The 23630-nt window shown below is 38.9% G+C and overlaps 1 protein-coding gene across 1 annotated transcript in view; it reads left to right on the top strand.

The window, feature by feature from the left end:
• ROBO1 (roundabout guidance receptor 1) overlaps window positions 1–23630 on the top strand; it is a 684115-nt gene that overhangs the window by 644225 nt on the left and 16260 nt on the right. Inside the window, exons 20-27 of the mRNA XM_063393929.1 lie at window positions 1541–1738; window positions 5207–5233; window positions 7893–7935; window positions 11499–11653; window positions 15049–15384; window positions 17900–18007; window positions 20640–20784; window positions 21087–21338. Coding sequence (XP_063249999.1) covers window positions 1541–1738; window positions 5207–5233; window positions 7893–7935; window positions 11499–11653; window positions 15049–15384; window positions 17900–18007; window positions 20640–20784; window positions 21087–21338 — 1264 coding nt within the window. The remainder of the gene's footprint in view (window positions 1–1540; window positions 1739–5206; window positions 5234–7892; window positions 7936–11498; window positions 11654–15048; window positions 15385–17899; window positions 18008–20639; window positions 20785–21086; window positions 21339–23630) is intronic.

Raw genomic sequence — 23630 nt, 5'->3', positions numbered from 1 at the left:
ACAAAAACTGGAATCTGGAATCCTTCACTGGAAGAAGCGGTTATTAATTCAACCTTTTCCATTCAAAAAGTATTATTTCCAGAGTAAATAATTTGTTGTGATTCCATCTCTTGTTTGTATTGCAGTTTCTTATATTTTATATAGCCTTATATGCATATATATAGCATAATGCAGGATGTCATCATAAAAAAAAGTTCTGTTCACTGCTTAGTTCATAGGGAAAAGATTCTGGTTTTAAGCAAATAGGTTTTCATTTCCTATAGAGTTTTCATATTAATAGAATTAATAATAGCACCTTTCTTCTTAAAACACTAATCTCTCATTCTGAATTTGATGTCACTACCAATAGTATAAAGCAACTGTCTCTGGGATTTATACAGGAGTAAAAGTGGGTATTTCAAAGACCAAGCTGTGGAATGTGTAAAGCAATATCTGCTCAGAGTAAAGGCTTTGAATTCTTGCCCTCTCCCTGTGCAGTAATGAAATTTCCAGTGAGCACTCACTGTGGTGGTAAAACATCAGGAAGGCAGTATTTTGACTTTGAGTTGCTTCACTTCAGTCAGAAAGCTTGGTCACTAACTGAGTCCTCCTACTGCTGTTCCTAGAAGGTTCCTGTAAAAGTTCAGTACAGAAAGAGCAGAAAAGACCAATTCTTAAAGGTGCTGTCTCTATTAAAAAAATAAATTAACAATCTGTGGGAAAAGTACATGTTCTTTATTTTGATGTGGGTTATTTAAGGCTAAGCTGGTTTTGAGAAGCACTGCTTGTTCATTACTAATGAGGCTCTTTGGCTGTTTTTATCAATTCATAAATAATTTTTTACTTATCCTTTAGCTTTTTCATCTGTATTTAAGGGGCCAGTATTGATTATTTTGTAGTTTTACTTTTTTACATCCTTCTAAATATTCAGTCTTTTTTAAATTGAGGTCAAAGGGAGAGACTGAGAAGACTGCAAGCAGTACAGAGACTGTGTAATACAAGATTTAAGTAATCTGTCAAGAACTGCTAGGTTAAAATATCTCCCTCAATACCAACCTCATGTGAATGTAGTTTTAATTGGTAACTGCAATTGTCAGTTTTTAGAGTGGATGTTTGGGGAGCTGACTTAGACCCATTCACATTGTTACTCATGTTTCATACTAGAGCTTTTTTTCACTAGGTGGTTTTTTTGCTGATTTTCTAAATCATTTTCCGAAGCTGATGCTGCTTTTTTAAAATGAAAGAAAAATAAAAAATAGCAGTCCAGAGGTTTTTAATTTAGGATTAAAACTCTGGAAAGGTTCCTGCCTTTCTATTTGTATACCTGGTATCCTGATTTTAACAGCTTTTGTAAGCAAACAAAAGCCAGTGATATTGGAGGTACCTGTCTGGTACAAAAAACAAACCACTTCTGTCTAGACCTGTAAAAGTGAGATTTTGAAGAGCAGTCTTAAGGATTTTGCCTTGAGAAACTGGACTGCAATTATGTCAGCTCTTTTCGTGCTGCCTTTTACAGCTGTTCATTCAAATTAATTGGCTGTTACGGATGTCTCTGTTTCAGATTCTCATGGAAACCCCGTGTCTTCAGAAGATCAAGTCAGTTTAGCCCAGCAGATTTCTGATGTAGTAAAGCAGCCTGCCTTTATTGCTGGGATTGGTGCAGCCTGTTGGATTATCCTCATGGTCTTCAGCATCTGGTTGTATCGCCACAGGAAGAAGAGGAATGGACTCACGAGTACTTACGCTGGTATCAGAAAAGGTGCCCCGTTATCTATTTCAGTGTGCTGGCTGCTGAATGCCTGTTTGCTGCCTGTTTATTTTGTCATCAGTCTCTTGTTCTTCTCAGGCTGGAATGAGGAATTTGCAGCTTCCTTCAGTACTTTCATGAGGTGGGGGTCAGGAGCCAGTGCAGAGAGCAGCGATATTTACATGACATGCTAAGTCTGGCTTTAGAGCATAGGTCTTGAGCTGAATACCAGGAGTAGCTTTTTATAAAGATACTCCTACAAATGAGAAGTGTAAAGATGGGTTTAAGGCCACGAGCTTCCAATATGCCCTTGCTCTCTGACACTATCATCTGAAGAGGAGCCATCTGAAGTGGATGGTGTCCCCCCTTCAGAGCTTTGCCTGCTGCTGGGAGTGCTAACAGTGGTGTACAGCAGTAACACTTTGGGTGTGGGTACTGGAATTTCTCCTGTTCTGGGGAAGTGTGGCTGTTTGCAGAAGCACAAGGGTCAGTCTGCTTTCCAGGACTCTTTTCATAAATGCTGTTGTGGAACCCTTGGCTGGAGCTGAGTTCTGGGGCTATCCCGTCCTGCATCTGTGTTCAGTCAAAAAGCAGCAGTGGGGCTAACTTAAAGCACTCCTCACTTTCATGTTATTTCATGTCATTGATACTTCCTATATATCACATTCTCAGTGGTCAAGCAGTGCTTTGCAGTATACTCTCTGACAACCAAACTAGAATCACTGCCTGGAAGATCTTCTGGAATAAAAACTGGACTCCTCCAGATGAAATAATTTCCAGGTTAAGCCTGGAAATTAATGCTGAATTCAATGAGCTACAGTTCATTACATCTCAAAGCAGTACCTCATACTCTACTCACTCTACAAGTACCACATTTGTAGAGTGAGAACCATAAGTTCTGGAATGAATCAGAAAATGGGAGATCCTGTTTTTGAAGAACTAGAGGGATTATATTTGACAGGTAGCAATCAGAAGATAGGCCTAGGTTTAAAAGGGGAACACATCTTTGTGTATGGAAGAGTCATCACAGATTACTTTCTTTAGTCCTCAAGAATGAATGTGTTATGGGTAAGCCAGGCAAACCAAACACAAACGGCTTTAAACAGCAGCAATACTTTGCTGTGTAAAAGAAGCAGTGCTAAAAATAGCAAATGAGTGAGTGGAAATATGGAAATACCTCCGGAGTGTTGCAGAGATGAGATGTCCTCCGTGCCATTGAAGTGCCAGGGCTCACTGTGCACTCCAGGCACAGGGGTTGTAGTGGAGTTGCAGCCAAGGAAACTGGGAAGGACTTGCACCCTTGACTGTGCTCTGCTGGGATTTCTTAGGCAGGACAGCCCACGGAGTGCTGCACTGGCCTGCGCTGTTTTGCTTTACTAATAGCATGCTGCCACACTGCCTTTCTACAGCTCTATCACACTAACATCACTGTGCTTTCACCAGGACCTGTGATTAAGCAAAAAGCATACAATTTGTCCTTAAAAGTGATTACTTCAGTGACATCAGCTATTGTTCAAAACAGCTGTGTTTTTCAGTATCTGAAAAAGTATCTTTTGTGTAACTTGGTGGGAGTTTAAATGAAAGTGTACAGAAAAGTAGGGTATGTATCTCTGGTATCAAGTGTTCTTCAAAGAATAAAACCTGTCTTTAGTGAAATATGAATTGCAAAGTAGTTTGCCACTCTGCAGTTCATCAAGTCATCACTGCAAGCCCAAACTTTCTTCAGTCTTGCGTTTATTTATTTTTATATTTAGCTCCAGGCCTGTCATCTGTTAAAATACTTCACTACTCCCACACATACATACTGTACTAGCAGTCTTACACACTCGGAAGAGTTTATTAATAGAAGCTCTAAGAATTAAGTCATTCTTTCATGTGGTAGCAATAAGATTTCTTTCAGTTGAACCTCCTCAGTTCCTTAAGAAACTAAACTAGGTTTAGTACTTAGCTCACAGAAGAGCAACGAGACAGTAGCTTAAGATTATTTTTCATGTCCCTGTGACTGCAAATTAATTTTGAGATTCTTGATTCTCTTTGGAATAGCTCAGGTTTAAATGCCTGTTCTATTTTAATGAAAGCTTGTTACTATGGTTCTATATTTTGACTGTAACTAAATTAAACTTGACTATGTGAAAAGGCCTAGCTCAAAGCAAATACAATGGTATTCCCAAGATAAAGAGCTTTGCTGCAAATGCAGCCTGAAATGGGCAAATGCTCCATTTTTGCTTTGCTTAGTGTCATATCCCTGGAAAAAAATTGGCTTAGTAAAAAGGGGACAAACCTACAGCATAGGTTGTCCCTGAAATTCTGCAGAGGCTGGAAGCTAACATCTATTCTCTCCATTGGATTCTTAACTTTAAAATGTTAACAACAATACACACTGCACTCCCCACAAACTTTAGAGTTCTTTAAAAAATTATATTAAGAAGTTGTTTTCTTAGCCAGAACCTTGTCTTTCTGTGCTGGCTTTGCTGGTTACCTTGTGTCTCCAGGCTGTTTTAGTGAATATTTGATTGTTTCTCTCTGCTGTCATTAGATCAGAAAGGGCAATGCTAGCCTTGCTCTGCCATCAGTGAGAGGAAAACGATGCTGTCTTGTCAACAGGAGGGGGAGCATGTGCTAACAGGAAGAGCAGATGCTGTGCTCTGTATTTGGATTAGAGCCCCTATTGATCCAGAGAGGATTTATAGTAGCTGTGAGAGAGAAGATTGTCAAGCAGTGTCGTTGTTCTGTTGTTAACCTTTCCCTCTTAAAGCCAAGGGTTGCAAGGCAGAAGGGTGTTATATCTAGGGAGATTTTTTTTTTGTGATTATTTTAGAAAGAGAATAATAACTCTGTTTAACAGTCTCATCTCTGAAAACAAAAATTAATTGCTGCAGTAGATTTTAGTGCCTTTATTACAGTGAGAGTTGGTGCCATTCTTGATTCAGAGGCAGTAAAACAGCAGTTCTCTTTGTTCCTTTTTATGATTATTATTTCCTACTGAATACTTAAGTGTGCCTATTAGTTCAGTGTAATGAGCATTTACTTAGTGAACTGCAGATAAGATTCAATAGGACCTTGATAAGGCTTTGTTAAGGAATTTGTCATTCTGCATTCTAGAATGATTAACAGTGTGAGGGTTTTGTTTGTGCTAGGATTTCTAGAAAAAAACCTTAAAATACCAAACTGAGAGGGATTTGAAAGGCTGAACCACAGTCCTATCCCCTCAGGAGCACAATAGAATATCAAGCTTTTTGCTTCTTTTTTTTTTGCTTTTTTTTGCCTTTTTTTCCCAGAACAGTACCTGTAGAGACAATCTTCTTTCTGTATTGCAATTTTAGTTTTATTTTTATATCAATGTGACTGAACTAGTGGGTTAGTTATATATATATATATTTGTTTTATGTTCAGCTGTCTGCTAGATTTATACTAATGTGGTATGTTACCCTTTCTCTCTTCAGCTTAATAACCAGTTTGTATTTTGTTTTGATTTTTCAGTCCCGTCTTTTACCTTCACACCAACAGGTATATATTTGCACTTTTCCCCCCTTCTTTGTTACTTAAGCATGTGTTTGTGGTACTATTTCTCCTTCTCTGACATAACCAGCCAGCCCAGCTGTTCTGACGGGGCTGTTCATTTGAAACAATGTCATTAATGACAGGTATCATTATTTGTTCTCTGAGCAGTGTGCATTTGCTTTGTGGCTGACAGTGTTTTCTGTTTGTGTGTACCATCTCACAGCACACCATTCCACACCAGCATGCCACTTTGTAGCATGATGCTGCCGGTTTGTACAACCTGGGCTCTCTTCCTGCATATTCCAAGGGAGTAGTGTGGCCTCCCACAAGTAGTGATGCAAAAGGTGCTTCTGATAGAGGAGGAATGACTTAGCAGAGCCCAGATGCTGATTTGGAAGAGATTCAGTGAGATTATAGTTGGTGAAATATTTGTTCCTTTTCCTTCCTCTGGATCTGTGTTAATCCAGTGACCTCGGAGTTGTCTGCTTTGGAGGATACAGAAAATCAGAGTGTTACAGCAGTTAGATTTCTTTAAGGCTTGCTGCCTTAAATGGTATTTGCTGTGAAATTTTAAAATAATCTTCCCATTCAGCTTAAAAAGAGGTGCATTTCAAATTCAGTGTGAGTTTAAAATCACCTTCTGTTTGGTTTTGTGTAGAAATGTGAGAAATGTGACATAATCCAAACCATAGCTCACCAAAGCCCATGAGAGCTTTTCCATCCTGTAGAGCTGACCTTCAGTGGGTCCCACAGTCTGGCAGCTCATCCTCTGCAGTAGATGAAATCCAACACATTCTGTACCCATCACTATTCTGCTTTTCTTTTAGCTACAGCCCGAGTGGACAGACAGGTTGTTTCTTCCTCCTCTGTTCTAAACCCTCTGTTTTCACAAGAGACCTATGAGACTTGTAGGACGTGTATATCCAGGCAGGGTAAAACCCACCCACTCCCTCCTGTGCACAGGCAGTTTCCCAGGGAATATTAGCTCCTGATCAGCCCTGTGCTCTGTGGCCTCTGTGCAGCAGCTGAGTTCCATCCTGAAGGCAGAGGAAGCCTGCACTCATCCTCACTGGGCAGTGCTGGGTTAGCGTCTCACCCACGTGCTTCAGTCACACTGCAGAGTGCCTGCTCTCAGAAATCTGCCTGTGATGTTCTCTGGAGTTGCTTCCTGTTCAGCAGGAGCCAGAGTGGCCCTCAATGTTTCTGCAGGCCTTTGAGTGCCTCAGTGGAGAATAGCTCAAACTCTTCATTATTTTTGCTGTTACTTGAATTGCCTAAACAGAGGGCTTCTATTATAATTGCCCTTGTAGCATGCCCCTGAAATTCTGCAGAGGTTGGAAGCTGACATCTAGTCTCTCCATTGGATTCTTAACATTAAAAGAAAATATCAGGGTTTCTTAAGATATGTCAGAGCTGGAAAATAAATAGCCCTGAGATTTTTAAAGAAGAGATTGGGAAAAACATAAAGTGTGTAAGACACTTCAAAGAAAAAAAATCCTTGTTTTTCAATCCAGAATCTCAGTCATGCTTTGACTTTCAATGGAACCAGACTCCCCTCTGTAGCATTACCTGCAGTAAAAGACTTACCTGTAGGAATGCATCCTACATTTTAATCCTGTTATTGTAATCACTGCCAGCATTTATCTCTCTCTTGCAGACTCCCGGTTTGGAGTTCTTCTAAAGAGCAGAATTTGGCTGCTTGTTTTCAGCACATTCCTAGCTGGAAAGTATAGAATCCATCAGCATCTGCAGGGAGGCAGTCTCCTTAACCCTTTGTCAAACCCAATGCAAACCTGCAAGATTTATAGCACTGTTTCTTCTTGGATGTTTGCATCCTAAAACCTAACTTCTGAAACATCTTTCTTCCTCTGAAGGATATGCAGTCCACACCAACAAACAAATGCATGTGGACATCCACTTTGTTAATGGAGAATACTTCTGAAATGCTAGAAGAACTCTTCCTTTTAATTTAGAAAGTGTTCTTTCTGCCAGACTGCTTTTTAACCAAGATTTATGTATTTGAATTTTTAGATTATTTAGTATAATTTATAAATCTGGTTTATAAAATGTTATAAAACTTGGAGCTTCTGAAGGGGATTTCTAGAGTGTGCTTGTTTCCTAGAGCGTATTGCAGTAACATTCAGAAAGTGCATTTGTTTTTGCAGTAGCTTCAGCTGTAATGAGCCATTATTTACATTGGAAGTAAGGTCTGTTATAGAATCATGATACCTCTTTAATCTTGCCAAAATAATAAGGTAGAGCAAAGCTTTAACATCCAGCCATTCATGAAATAAATATATGACCTAAATTCTTCCACAGAGTAACTCCACTGAAGTCAGCAGAGTTATGTTAAGAATAAGTTCAACCTGATGTATGTCTTCCTGCTTTCTTAAACGATACGTGTGTGTGTGTGTGTGTTCAGAACAGAACTGAAATATAAAACCCTCTTGGGGCTAGGACTAGCAGCTATCAAGCAACACAAGTAGGATGTCTAAACTTGGATTGGAAGCAGTAGCTAGCAGAATGAGACACAGAATTAATGTATAAACAATGCACAATTATTGTCTTAGCTAAAATGAAACAAAGGTGAAATAAATGCTGTTATTGAAGGAGTCGTGTATGATTTTTAAATTTTTTCCTTCTTTTTTATCTTCAACTATTTCAGTAACATATCAGAGAGGAGGAGAAGCCGTAAGCAGTGGAGGCAGGTAATGATGTGCTTTATTCTTATAGGTATAAATTGTGTGCAAATAAATTTAAGGATTATGGAAGTTCAATTGTCCTTGTAAGTGATGGTGGGATAATCACTTGCAGAGCTATGTTTTAGTTCATTATGTTAATGTATATATTTTGGCCATATATTTCCTGTTTAGAAGGAGTGTGTATGGTTTGAATTTTTAGGTTGACATCCAAAACATTATCTGAAATATTTTCAGCTTTGTTAACCCGTAAAAACTGCATCTCAAGAAATGGGCAGCAGAGGGAGTGCTTTAACTTCAAAACAAAGACCTTGCCTACCACCTGATTAAGGGAGTAAAAGTAATTAAGTCATGGCCTTTATGAAGATTAAGAAATATAACTGCTTCACAAATACTACAAAGAAAGAAAATATTTCTTGCAAAAAATTGTTGAAGACATAAACAGCTTAAAAGGTGACATTCTAAGAAAAAATGTTTCTGTGAATGCAAAACAGTTAAAGCACTGCTTAAAATAGATGAGGCACTGAAGGAGAGGGAAGCAGGTTATAAATTTACAACTACCCATTCTGAGAACCAGGTCCATTCCAGATTGAGGATTTAACAAAGGCATGTTCACTGGGTTTATGTTATTACATAATGAATGGCTATGGAGAACACTATAATTTACATTTCCTCTGTAGGGTTGAAGTTTTCTTCAGGAAGAAAAAGAATAGTTTTAGCAAAAAGGCAGGTCCAAGCAGTGGTGCTTTAGTAGCACACCATTTTTTTTCAAATTCAAATATTTGGCATGATGCTGAAATAAGGCTAAAATATCAAAGACCAGCTGGGCAACAAAGTCCTGTAACAATTCCTGTTCACAAGTGGCATCTTGTGATTCCTAATTTGCAAGACCATGCAAAAATTTGGTAATTGTTAAGATTAGGCATAAAACGGAGCATTCCCAGTCTACCTGAGTGCTGTGCAGAGGTAAGGCTATTCAGCTCCTGCTGCAGCTGGACCTGGCATATTATGAGGAGTTGCAAATATCTCTGCCCAGCACTGTGCTGCAGTGTTCTCATGACCATAAGAGCATGAAAGGAAGCCTCTAGAACAGTTACCATGTGATTTTTGAATGGAAAAATCTGTAAATCACCGGGTTGCTTCCCTTACTCCAGGATAGTGGGAAAATAGGAGAGAGATGAGTCCTCTATTTCCTGAGAGTTGATCAAAAATATCCTCAGCTAATATCCTTTGTGTTCTTTGTGCCACTGTGCTTTCTCACTGTTCCCTTAGCACAGGCTAGATGAAGCACTCTCACACAGAGAGAGGGCAGAAATGAACCCACAAGTGTCCACATTGTGCACAGTAATTTTGGTGCTTCTAGAGAATCAGCTTCACTTTTACTGTCCTAGTGTTCAGCAGCAATGCCAGACTCTAACAATGTAATTGGTTCAAGGTGCAAACATCTGTGCTGGCTTTGTTCATTTGCATATATAGCATCGACAGCGTGTGTGATGTAACTTATTTTGTAGAATATAAAACATAGTTCTGCAACATAAAAAAGAAAAAAAGTTATTTTTGATATTCAAACCTAAGGTTTTCACCTCCTTATTTTATATTTATTTGCAGTGTTTTGGAAAGGTTTGGCATTTTTGCCAAGTGCAGTTATGTGAGCATGTTAAAGCATCTTTCAGATTTCAAAATGTCACAATGATGTATTTCAATGTAATCCCCATTTGTGTGATGCTGAAAAAATACCCATTTCTGTGGCAATCCCTTTTCTAGACAGGATTTGAGTAGTGGTAATTGTGCTGGATTGACTCCAGCTAGCACCCACACAGCCACTTGGCTCTCTGTCCACCCCTGCCTCAGACCCCATCCAGTAATTCAGGGAGTCAAGGAATTTGCTGCCAAGGTTAAAGATCTTTAGAAATTATGATCTTCAAGTCATCACCAGTCTGTGGAGCTGTAATGAAGCATCTCTTGCCTACAGTTCCACCTAAATGGCTCCAATTAGTAGAATTCTCATCTGCTTATATACATCACACCATATTTCTTACATGACAGCAGGTGTGAATGCAGAGTAAATTTTGGAAACAAAGGATCTTTAATTCTCTGTGCAAAAATCCAGTACACAGATCTTGAGAGTGCTGAAACATTCTGGGGTGCTTTGTCTCCTCTAAATGTCTTGAGGCGTAGGTTCACTGTAAGAGCAGAGTGTAAGGAGAAAAGCAGGGAATTTCAAATCAGCCGGCATGCTCACGGGCCTACACAGCTGTATATTTATTTCAGATTTTTTTTTAAAAAATATTTCTTTACTGAATGCATATTGGCTGGTTTGTAAGCCTGACAGCAAGTCAAGCCTCATCACCCCCTATGTTACATTGTCAGATGACATATGCAGCACAGAAATATATATATACACATATATGTATAGATCTTTTAAATGTCAGTCTAAGTCTATGACTTAAGCCTGCAGCACTGACAGACTCTATCCCCCACAAATAACTGCATGCAGCTTGTATTTTCAACTTGCAGTTTAAGAGGATTAGCATATTTTATTTTTGAAGATCATCACATCTAATATTATGGAAAATAGTTTCTGCACTGTTTCAAATGGAAAGTTGCCTGTTAAATCCCAAGAGCAGGGGACTGTGTTCATATATGTGTATGTGACAGTAGCTAAAATCATCTATTTTTTAAAAGCACCTTAGTTATCAAAGGCAATTTTAAATTGTGTGGGACTGTAACGTGCTATTGCATTGTTAGAGTGGAGGCTGAAGAGCCACCAAAGTATTCTACAGAATATTCTCATCAGAGAGCCTTTCACAAAGGCTCACTACAAGAATCCAGCAACTCGAAAAACAAGGAATGCTGTTTCTTTCTGCTGATGACAGGAGTACCCTTTATCCCAAATGCAGCCAGGATGCAGCATTCATGTTGGATATTTTTCAGGTGGTCAGAATTCCCAAGTACCTCAGGTTCTCTTAGGAGCTGAGTGGCTTTCTCATGGACAGGTGTGTTACTCACTCAGCATGGTTAGTGAGATCCAAGGGCTCCCAAACCACAGAGGTCGTACTGCCTGATGGTGAGGAGAACTTGTTCCATAAATGACCAAGAATTTGGGAATATTCACATTTAAATTTGGCTCTCGCTTATGCATACCCATCCCTCTTCCATGTGTGAATTTTTTGTTTATTTGACTTGCCAATTTCCTCTTTTTTACCTTGCTTTCTTTAAGAAAGGGTGAAGTGGTAGAAAAATCAAAGAGCAACCTCCTAACAGGAAAAAAAAAAAGAAAAAGAAAAAAGAAAACCAAATTGGCAGGTAAATGTTGCACATCAGCATAAAGCGTAGTCCAGCAAAATGAACTGATGCTGCCCTTGACTGCTCACTCCTGAGTGATTTAGCCAGGAACAGGTTAGACAGGAGACTTGAAAATGCTAAATAATTGAATCAAGTGTGCTTTTCAGGGCTCAAGCCTTTTGTTACATAGTATTATTTTGTAATATCTCAGCATTTGGGACGAGTGTCACTGCGATGTGAAAACGCTTTTGTTTCGTTTTTGAAATGACCAAGCTTTGTTTTTAAAGGCCTGGACTCCTAAACATCAGTGAACCAGCCACTCAGCCATGGTTAGCAGATACCTGGCCTAACACAGGGAACAATCACAATGACTGCTCCATCAACTGCTGCACCTCTGGCAATGGCAACAGTGATAGCAACCTTACAACGTACAGTCGACCAGGTTAGATAATGTTTCTACCTTGCTAAGGAACCTTCTTTACAGAGTGTGTGCTTCTAATACCTGAGAGAGCGTGCAGGTTTGTTTGGGATTTTATTTTCAATGCTTTTAGGCTTAATGTAGTGTCTTCTCTGTGTCCTGCTTATGCTTTTAGTCCCTTTTTTGGATCCTTTCTTGGATTTCTTTCTGGATCCTATCCTCTTTGGATAGTTGTAGCAGGCTTAAGGAGCCCCTGCAAAGTTCAATGCTGCCAAAACTCACACTGAACTAATAAATTTAGGCTTCTGAACAAAGCAGATAAGGTCATTTTTGGGTTGTACATCCTTGTTGCTTGAATGGAGGAGAAATACCAAAACAATGCTAAAGTGGTTTTCCTTCTGGTTTGGATGTCATGGGAAGCAAGAAATTAAGCATTGCTACAGTGCTTGCAGCAAAGCCAGTCTGTTTTGGCACACTCAGAACTTCACTTTGAGTGCCTTTCTGAGCAAGATTGGATAGCTGCTGTTCTGTTTGGGGTGTGTGAATAAAGAAGTTAACTTCACACACTGAAAGGAATTACAAAATGTTAGGTTAAGTGGTAATTCCTGGATGCTTGAGCAGAACTCAGAGAGCTCTGGAAGAAAACCTCATGAGTTCTATGGAACACACTTGAGGAAGTACATCTCAGAGTGGTAATTGTTCCACATTTTGTTTTATACAGACCTTAGTTTACTTTTGGTTTAACTTCGAGTCACTGGTGAGGAATGAAATAAGTCTTTTCCACTTCCACAAGTATCTCTACTGGTTTTTGCTGGTTTTGGCTAATAGCATGTCCCAGCAATCCAGAGGGGGAGTATGTGAAGTTGCTCAAGTGCCGAGCAGCATTACCTCCTGTAATTAATGTGAAACCAGCTCAAATGGCTGGTAATTCATGAGTGGTGGTAATGGCAATTCATCTCCTGCAGTAATGCTGCCTGACAGCGACCAGTGCCAGCTGCTTCAGAGCAAGGTGAGAGATTTTGGCCTTAGAGACTTGTCTGTCACTCTGGCTGAGGATAGCACATCCACCAGTACTTGAATAAAAAATGTTTGTGATTCAGGGATAGTTTACTGTGTCGGGGGAGACATAGCAAGTTCTGGCAACTAACAAATTCAGAAAAGGAAGAGAAGGCACATTTGTGATGGCTGCAACCTATTATAACGTCTTGTATTGAACTGCAGTGGATTCTCCCTCATTTTAGCTCTCATATTAAGCTTGGTTCTGTCGCAAAGTGTTTCCCTCCTGTCAAGGAGAACTCTGGAACTTGTGGGTCAGACAGTGTGCTCAGAGGGGTCTCATCTTTCCTGGAAACTCTGCCAAATATTCTTAATTCTGTCATCGTGGGCTGGTTTATGCTCTGAAGCAGCAGCGATGGATATCCCCTCAGTAGCTGTGAATATGCAAAGTGGCTGCATTTTTGATTGCTTTTAAGTACAGCACTGTCTTCCAAGTCTACAGAACGGGAAACTGTTGTTCCAAAAGTAGATGCCATTAAAAAAATCTTACTAGATAAATCTTCTGTTACATAGGTAAACCATTTTTAAGTGCTTGTTATGAGGAATTCTAATGTGTCTATGTAAAAAATGTACCTACTGCATATGCTGTATTGATTACATTGCCTTACACACAAATCAGATGTAGCTGCAAATGAAAGGAGGTAAAAATGTATGTTATAAGTAACTCTGCAAGGATATCTTAGCAAAGCCTGAGTTATCAGGAGTGAAGAAAATGGTGTATATATAATTGCCCAGTATAATACAGTAGACTTGGAAAGGAGAAAAGGCTAGTATGGTTTCAGTAGGTGAGAGAAATGAAAGCATTTAAACTCTAGAAATCAAGAAGTTGAAGACTGTGAAGCAATAAATAACAGAGGCAGTAAATAACACCTCACATAAGAGGGAAAAATATATCAAACAGTAAAACCTTCAAAAAACCCCACAGGCTGGGGGGCATGAAATGTGCAGTGATAAGTTCTATGTGGCATGTTTTGATACTGTTCCTTAGTCACTGAAAATGTGAATTGGTGGTTAATAATAAGTAAAAATAATTGGCATTATTTTATTTCACTTTCTCAGGTAATATATCTTGAAAAATATGTATGTGTTAGGGAATGTTTTTGAAATTGAAAATCTTCTATGTTTGCTAGTCATTGCATTTAGAGTAATGGTAAAATTTTGAATTCTGTGTGTAGTTTGACTTGGCATCCTCTCTAGTAAATTCATTGTGGACACAGGTAATAGACTTCAGGTTTTGAATCAAATTCATTAGCATAAATACCACTTCTTTTAAAAGAGGAAAACTATATTCCTGGTGAGTGTTATGTAATTATTGATGCATTAATCAACTGGAAAATGAGAATTTTTGCTTAAAGATCATTGAATGCTAGTTCCATTAAGCCTTCTAACTGCTGACCCACAGACTACTTTACTTCATTCAGTATTCTCCCAGTGGACTGGATGTGGAGGGGAGAAAATATGTGGGCTTCCTGTCAGGCAGTGGCAAGGGAGCGTGACAATGCAGGGACCCTGTTCCATGCAGTAGTGGCCAGAGCATCAGCACATGTCCCTTTACTGTCTGCAATAAGTGGTGGTCTCAGGATGCAGTCAATGTCAGAAGAATGAATTCATGCTGTCTGTATGATCTATCTTTAGCATACAGGACAATGTATTACTGTGCTAGTACGTATTTAAATATCCAAAGCAACTGAAACCCGGGAAAAAATTCCAGATTGCTTTTCTGCCTTCTTTGTTCCAAGTTAAAACATAAGATTGTACAAGCAAACAATGATCAAATAAAGACTTGCTACTGGGTACCCAGTTACCTTTTACATTGTACTGTTTTTCTTTAATTCTCTTATATGTAATCATTTTTAAGTCTGTTTTATGAAAACCTGTTTTATGTCTATTTCTTATCATAAATCCAAGAGTATCTAGATACTGTTAAGGTGACATGAGATGACAGTCTCATTTAGTTACTCCCAGTATTAAGTTGTGGTTGAATTTTCCTTGCAATGCAAATGATTTTAATCACAATTAATAACGGAATATATATTCTGCTGTGAGAATAATGTCTAAACACGTGAATGTTTATATGGCCACTATGGAAAAGCCCAGCAAGGTAAGTCATTGTAGATATAATTCAGCGGGTCTGAATTTACGGTGACTCAGAACAGTGAACCCTACTTTTGGAGCAGTAGTGTACAAGATAAAGAATATTCTGTAAATTGTATAGTTAGTGGCAGTATCTCTGCCTCTGTGTGTCTGCTGCATGGATTCAAGCCATGTAGGTGTGCAGTAAGGAAATGTTAGAGGGGGTTTCGTGGAAAGTCTGGTGTGAGCGAACAGAATGACCTTTTCTCTTTTCTCTCCTCTGTGGTTAGCCGATTGTATAGCAAATTACAACAATCAGCTGGACAACAAGCAGACAAACCTGATGTTGCCTGAGTCAACTGTGTATGGGGACGTGGACCTCAGCAACAAAATCAATGAGATGAAAACCTTCAATAGTCCAAATCTAAAGGACGGAAGATTTGTCAGCCAGCCTGGGCAGCCCACTCCTTATGCCACCACTCAGCTCATCCAGTCCAGTATCAGCAATAATGTTAACAGTGGCAGCGGGGACACGAATGAGAAACACTGGAAACCCTCTGTTCAGCAAAAGCAAGAGGTTCCACCCATACAGTACAACATTATGGAGCAAAACAAATTAAACAAAGGTGAAGAGCTTTTAGCTTGTTTCTCCTCTTTAGGCAGCAGAGGAGTTTTGACCTTCTGGTTCTGGGAGTCTAAAGCTTTCAGGTTCAGCAATTACAGACTTCTGTGGTGGTTTTAGACTTCTGCCTCTTTAGATTCAGAAATACACCATTGGCAGTGTCAGAAAGTTAATTAGCACCATGATAAGCTTTCTGATATGGAATTTATTGTAAAAAAATAACAAGCTGTATTTTTAGAAAGGAGTTAAATAAAATACATTTCCTATGGATATGAGATTAATTTAAATTTAATAGTAGTTAAGGGATTGGTTAGGACAGAGGCCAGATATTTTATTCATGAGCCAGATGCATGGCAGTCACATTATACTCTACCTTAAATTTTAAATAGGTCAACCCACTCTTCCCAGTCATGGATGGAGACTCATTAAATCTACATGTTCTTGTAAAAGAATGAAATTTTGCATATCAAACTCTGTAAAATTGTATTGTGTTGTACACTGGGGACACAAATGGAGTGATCCAATTCATCTTAGACTTGTTCCTAGCAAGCCTTCAATTCTCATATTGAGAGGCAATGCTACCACACACAATTTTGGAAACTAAATTCCTGTGTTACCCTGACTGAAGTCTGTGGATCCAGAAGCTAAAAATAAATTGATTTCAGTGTTAACGGGAAACATCAGAATGTGCTTTAAAGGCCTTGAAGGCATGTTTCTTTAATATACTGTGTGGGAGCTGGAAGAAATAGGTATGTGATTTCTTCTTTCTAGTCCTCCAGGCTACCATGCAACCTCTTTTAATAACCTGATTTGCAAAACAGTATCCCTAGGAGCTGGACCCACTCTAACTTGGAACTTTTTGCATGGATTGTTGTAACTGGAGGGATCACATAGCGATAAGCGATCCAGTAAAAAGAAACATTTTATTACGGGAATGTTGATTTCTCCACCGGACCCATCTACTCACAGAGGAGTTCAAAGGGCAATATAGAATGTCACACCTTCCCCTGACATAAACATGCCAAAGGAAAATTCAAGGGGTTTGGCTCCTTACTAGAGGGTGAAAGCTGTATTTTTTGTAATTGTTCTCTTTCACGAACTGTGTATTACGTACCTCTTTGGGAATTAAAACATGTTTGGTTTTTATGTGCTGGAAGATACTGCATCTTTCAAACTGTGTATATTACAGCTGCATAATCTCTAGCATATTGTAGTGTGGAAAGGCCCCCTTAAAGCATTGTCTGCTGACAGTCATATATACATATTTCAGAGTGCTGATTTACTGTTTATCCTCTGTGTAAACATACGCGGTATGCAGGGCTTCAGCGTGGTCTGTGGAATGCAACTAGGCTGAGAAACTATTGCAGAATACACTCTGGTGTGGAATTTATCATTTTGCTCTTTTCCCCATGCTTACATTATCGCAAACATTTCTGCAGCAGATGGGGACTGAATTCTTAGTTTTGTTTATTTTTGTTTTGATTTGCTATCTTATGAGTCAATATTCTGATCTTGGTTTTCTCATTTCGTAAGTCAAAGCCACCTTGCTGCTGATTATACCTATAGCTTCTGTGATGAGAAGGAAATATTTTGATGAGTTACATGCTGTGCTTCATTGTCACTACTTTATGTCCAGTGGTTCTGTTTATGACACAGTTTTATTTGCTGTATGAAGAGTAACCTACCTCCTTTCTGTTCTCTGTAAATTGTAATTGTTTTTTAGCACAAGAGTACTGTTGTGCCAGATGAGTATTTTACTTCTGATGAAGTTTCTTGCAAATCTGGTTGCCAGATCTAGATTTAAAAGTAATAAGTGTATACCAAGTGCTTTGGAGAGCAAAGTTATGGTAACAGCTATTAGCAAAAAAGGCCTGTAGAACCTGCATGATCCAGTGTAAATAAAAATATTCTTGGAGCCAGCAGACCTGGAACAAAGACTTCTGTTGTAAAGCAAATTCAATTGGAGCTGCATTGTTGCTCCAGCTGATCATTCAGCCCTTGTCATGCAGAGCTGACTCCTGTGTGGGTGTGTCACCTTTGAAACACCAGAAGTAACTACCACAGTCCATTGGTTGCCCTGCATGCATAAATTAGGCAGAGACTATGGAAAATCAATCAGGGTGACAGTATTTGTATGTGAAATGCTCACACAGGTGATAGATAGATAGATAGATAGATAGATAGATAGATAGATAGATAGATAGATAGATAGATAGATAGATAGATAGATAGCTTCACTGAGACTTGGTCATTGCAGAGGCTTTGTGAAAACCCTGTACATAGAACTCCATTTTACTGCATTTTAGCTGTGCAGATACTAAGTTCCCATGATTTCCCCTAAGCCAACAATAAGAGGCAAGATAAAAATAAAACATGATTGCAGGATGATTTTTCTTCCACCGAATGAATTTATTTCTAGTTCTCTAATTTCAGGAGATCTTACTCTGTGTTATAAAGCAAGTATATAAGAGTAGACGTGTTCCTGAAGGGCAGCATTAACCATACCATTAAACTTGCAGATTACCGAGTAAATGACAACATTGCTCCAACTATTCCCTACAACCAGTCTTATGACCAGAATACAGGTGGATCCTACAACAGCTCAGACAGAGGCAGTAGCACATCTGGTGAGTACCTGCAGTGTTTTCCAGGCTTTAGGCTTTGTGGTGTTTGGATGCTGTAGTCGTGGTTAGCAATATTTACTGGGCTTAGAGGAGTGGTGGGGAGAAACCCATGAACAGTAGATGTTGAACAGCACAAAAACTGTCCCAGTAGGTGCCTAGATTTCTGTTGCATCCTCATGATTGCTTAGTGTCATCTAGATGTCAGTTAAGTAACTGATTTTCCAAAATTGTGAAAGTCATGACCTCAAATAGGGGTTGGATTTCCTAATGCTAATGACATACTCGGTAATGTTATGTTTTCCAGATGGGCAAGTCACAGCAATTTCTTTCCAACTGTCACAAAAAAAAAAAAAATTTATGTGTTGTTTCTGGTACTTTAGTTACTTTTTTTCACATCTCCTGGGTCTACTTACCCAATTCATGAACGGGCTCAAGAGTCCACAGCAGTTGAGTGATACCCAACAGAGCTGCTTTAAAAAGTTTTTCATTTTGTAGATTAAACCCATGTATTTCATTGAGTAAAAAAGCATTTGGGCATACTTAAAATATTTACAGGTTTCAGTCATTGTATGTCAAAATTATTTTTGTCAAAATCATTTAGATATAAATGGTAGATAATCAAATTTTGTTTCTCATTGGCATCTCCTGTACAAACAATCTAAAAATCCTTTGTAAAACTCTTGAAACAAAACAGCTTTTTGTATTGACTAGAGAACTGAAATTGCACTCTCTACTTTGGGACCACAGAATATGTTTTAACTCAAAAGTTATGTTTTATCATTGTGGTATAACCTGTTCACTTCCAGATTTGATTTCTGGTAGAGGTGTATGAGCTAAACCAGAAACTACTCATAGGCTTGGTTTGGGGCTTTACTGTGAATGTGGTAGTCAGGCTGTGTTTATTTACATCAAACCAATTCCAGGGTTAGCTGTGACTCACAGTCATGAGTGCCCTGAACTTTACATCTACAATCAAGATGCTGACTTTTCCCATTCTGTTCTGCTGTTGCCTTTGATAGTCCAGTTGCTTTAATCCCAACCTGGCCAAGGCACAGCAGAGACATAAATGTGTTGATGAGCCCTGCTGTGCCTCTGGATGATCTGAATTCTCAGTGGTTGGGATGAGATTAGCACAGCTCCCAATTCTCCCAGCTGCTCAGCAGTGTCATTCTGGGAGACAGCCTTTTGCCCATTCCCAGGTCGAAAAGATCAGGATGTGGTGCTGAGCCTGTGCTCAATGATTTTAAGACTTGAAATTCAGCATGAAACATCTCAGGGGTATGAACCATGCAAATTAAAAATGAGAGGGTGGTGTTCTGCATGCCAATACCCATTAGAGTTATGAATAACTCTAACAATTTATAGTCCTGTGCCAAGGACTCCAGCAGGAATGAAGGAAGGTGACCAAAGTAATAAATTAATTGTGTTGAACCATGTATATATCATGGTGCTTAGGATACAGAGTGCAGGTCGCCTTGGGATAGTTAGTGTCTGGTTTGACATGCTGAGACACCACAAAAACAACTGTACATAGCTAAAACAGGTGTATCTGGCAGCCAGTGTGGGACAATAATAATCAGAACTACTGTCAGTAAGAGTGGGAAATCTGAGACAGCAGAAGTGAAAAAAAACAACCTTCCCAAATCTCACTGCGGTATATTTAATCATGTATATGGTGCTTTACTGCGATGATATAAAATCCTGCCTCAGTTTAGGAGAGAAATGTGAAGGATTCTAAAACATGCTCACAACCACAGTGACTTTATCTACATAAAAGGAATTTATCTATAATAAAGGTGTAACAATAACAAAGAAAGATGTATATATATCAAGGAACAATGGTTGAGCAAGTTCTCCTCATAGCCATGTCCAAACTTAAAATTTTAGACCACCTGAATAATTGGTCTTATTCCAAGTTATTTGAACTGTTAAACCTGCATTGCTTTATTACGAGCTGTAATTTTCCAGTAATAGTAGTTGAAAACATTTGCGAAATACTTCATCGATCTTTATTTTTTTTTTCTGTTATTTTAGTTCTTCCAGCAATTATTTTCAACTGCACCTGCCATTTAGACTAAAAGTAGTAATTTTATTGTGCCTAAAATGTTTCAGTGGACAAGTACAAATTACCTATATTGAGTGACTTAATGCAACAGTAGAACTTTAATAGATCATATCTGTATCATATTGTATTTTAGGTTCTGGCAATTAAATAGGATAAAGGCACTTCAGAAAATATGTCTACAGCTCATTTGTTTTAGATGATAATCTTTAATGTAATTAACAGAAGTAGGAAGCTCGCTCTTAATGACATTGCTTGTAAAATTCATTTATGGTTTTATCGCATTTTGACTGTTTATTTAAAAAATTAAAGTTTTGACTCCCATGTGTTTTTCCCCATGCTATGTAAATTTTCTGGTTAAATTCAACCTCTTAAAATGTAGCTCAATTCTACAAAGAAGCTACAAGCCCAAACTAGTGTAAAAAGGAGAAATGCCAATTTGCTCCAAACTGAACAGAACAGTAAATTCTCAAAGAATGCAGGAGCATCTGGGAAGGGTTGTGTTGGTTTTCATGGCTAGTGCTGAGGAGAGACTTCAAAGCATTACCAATATGTGCTGCTCTTTATTCCCAGGGAGTCAAGGGCACAAGAAGGGAGCTCGGACCCCAAAGGCTCCCAAGCAAGCTGGCATGAACTGGGCAGATCTCCTCCCACCCCCTCCAGCACATCCACCTCCCCACAGCAACAGCGAAGATTACAGCCTTTCAGTGGATGAGAGGTAAGAAAGAGGAAGATGTTGTCCACCTCCCACTCGAATCACTAGTTAATTGAAGTGTGATTTGCCCTACGAGCTGGCAGTGAGACCTTCCCCAGCACTGTTGTGGTGCTGCTCGTGGAGCTGTAGCGTGGCGATTTGGAGAGCACTTAGTGACAGTGCTGTGCATCCACTCAGCATCCACTGAGCTGTTCTCGAGGGCACAGAGAACAGTGGTTTGTTTCTGGGCTGTTAATACGTGTATCAGATATGCTAATTACACAGTACAAATTTAAGTCCTTATTTTCTTAAAAAATTAATTTTAGCTATGACCAGGAAATTCCTTGTCCTGTGCCACCTGCAAGGATGTATCTGCAGCAGGATGAGCTAGAGGAAGAGGAAGAAGATGAGCGAGGTCCAACTCCACCTGTCCGAGGAGCAGCTTCCTCTCCAGCCGCTGTCTCCTATAGCCATCAGTCAACTGCCACTCTCACCCCCTCTCCCCAGGAAGAGCTCCAGCCCATGTTACAGGACTGTCAGGAGGATCTGGGACACACACAACACCAACCTGACCGGAGGTGTGTGAATGCAAATGTAGCGAGAGAGATGTGACAGCGGTCACCCGAGCCCCGCTGAAAATTCCCGTGGAATTTAGTGAGGCCAGCCATTTCCCCGTTATTCTGTTGCTATTGAACTTCTAATCCAGGATGCTAGAACTATTTTAACCTAAGAAGTAGGTAATTAAGTTGCTTTATTATTGTACCGTGGGAAGAAATGCAGTATATCACTTTAGGGTACGTACGGTGCTGACATAAGTTAAATTCACAGTCATCAGGTTATTAAAGTGGTATCGTTAACACAGCTTACCATATAATTACAGTTCCATTGTTTCCCATAGATTTACTGCATTATTACCATAAAATAGCATGCATTATTTCACAGTAACTGTGCAATTAACTTGTCACCAATATGTATGAATATATATAAATATATAATTTATATAACCTATAGATTTTCCTCCTCTCATAAATCCTAATACAGGAAATTACTGCTTGCAAAATTTTCTTAACATTTCCATCTAACCTTATTTAAAGGAATGACCAACATTAATAAAGACAGATATTTGCTACAGGGAAATTTTGTTTCTTCTCTGAGTTGCTTTTACAACTGTTTTGCGTTTAAACTCTCACAGCTTCTATCCCATAAAACAGTGAATTCTGAATGAGCCCTTTTATGTATGATGCTTACATCTCTTGGCTTTTGTTAAGAAGACACAGCTTTTCCATCCCAAATGATGGGCTTTTATTATCTTTTGCCTCCAGTGGTTTGCACATATTGTTTATTGCCACAAATACATAAACTTACCTGCAGCATTCTATGTAGAATTTCTATTTTTAGCAAAATGAAAGCCTCTTACAATGAAATTTATATGATTTTTCTGAGTAGACTGTTAAACTTTGATTTTTCAACATAACTTAGTGGATATTTATAGATGTATTTTGCAGAATGTTTTTTAAAAGTTTAGTCATCCTTATGGATCTCATTTATTAAGCAGGCAGTAGATAGGCTATTTTTTTAAGGGGCCTATATCTGCTTTTACTTCAGCTCCCCCCTACTTGATCTTCCTTGGTTTGTTTTCTTTACTCTTTATGGTGACACTTGTACTGTGTATCTTTTCCTCTTTTCCTCTTCTTTCCTTTCCTCTTCCTTATCTTCCTGAGTCTTTAAAATCACTCTTTTCATTAGTGGATGGCTAATTTCCTGTAATTTCCATTGGCCCTGGTATGCTGGTCCACAGAAGTGTTCATTTTAATCACTTAATTTTTCTGGGTTATTTGAGAGGTAAAACTAGGTGGACACAAATGAAAAGGGGAAAAGCTAAATAATCAATAGTTATGGGTGACTTTCCAGAATCTCTCTGGTTTTCTGGAGACTGGGACATGTTTCCTGGCATACAGAATGGAGTAGACATAGAAGCAGATGTATACAAACATGCATAACCAGCCAACAAGTACCTGGAAAGTAGAAGGTTTGCTCAAGACAAAGATTCCTGGCTGGTCACCATCAATGCCATCAAAAAAGTGGCAGAAGGAGCTGGAAGGAGGCTCCAATTTAAGCTCCTAGGGAACACAACTTGCTCTTTTTGTGGACTGAAAAAATAAAATGTATATTTATTTTGTCCCTCCTACAATGGTAAAGTCTAGCTTTGCTGAAAGCCTTAGAATTTGTTAGTGACAAAGTCTGTATTTTCCATCTCACTTTTTCAAAAAAGTTGTTTCTTTTCTTTTTGGCGCATCCATCTCATCGGTTTAAAAACAGTCACATAATTCTATTTATTTGATTTGTAAGGCTTGGCTGGCTACCTGTTCCACCTGCTGGTGTCAATACGACCCAGGGCTGCTGTTGAGGAATTGGGTGTCCTGTGCTCAACAGCTGAAACCTGTTTCAAATGTGGTGTGGCAATACTTTCAAACTAAGAACACATTCCAAGCAGTGCCTTTCCACATTGATTTGGGGTGTTTTGTAAATGGTGGGTTTATAGTAAAAATAATGCCTGAAATGCTGTTTGTCATACTTTTTATTAGCTTTAGTCATAGTTCTGCTGAGTATTATTTCATTTGCTGGTCAGAACCAGGCAGCTGGAATAGGATTCTGGTGTACTGTAATATTTGTCTGTCTGGTGAGCTTGCTGGAAATATAGCAAACTGAAATAAAAACATGTGGTCTAGAAGAGTCAAAAAGGAGAGAAAAAAAACTAAGGATTTAGTGGGACAGCAGGTGATCTCAGTGTTAAACTCAGAGCTGAGATAGGAGACAATGCCACTGTTAAAGCGAGAACCTGCATCAGATGAAAGGGAAAGAAGTATTGT

Source organism: Prinia subflava, chromosome 3 (assembly GCF_021018805.1).
Source record: "Prinia subflava isolate CZ2003 ecotype Zambia chromosome 3, Cam_Psub_1.2, whole genome shotgun sequence".
NCBI classification, from domain to species: domain Eukaryota; kingdom Metazoa; phylum Chordata; class Aves; order Passeriformes; family Cisticolidae; genus Prinia; species Prinia subflava.
This window is presented reverse-complemented; position numbering and strand designations above follow the sequence as displayed.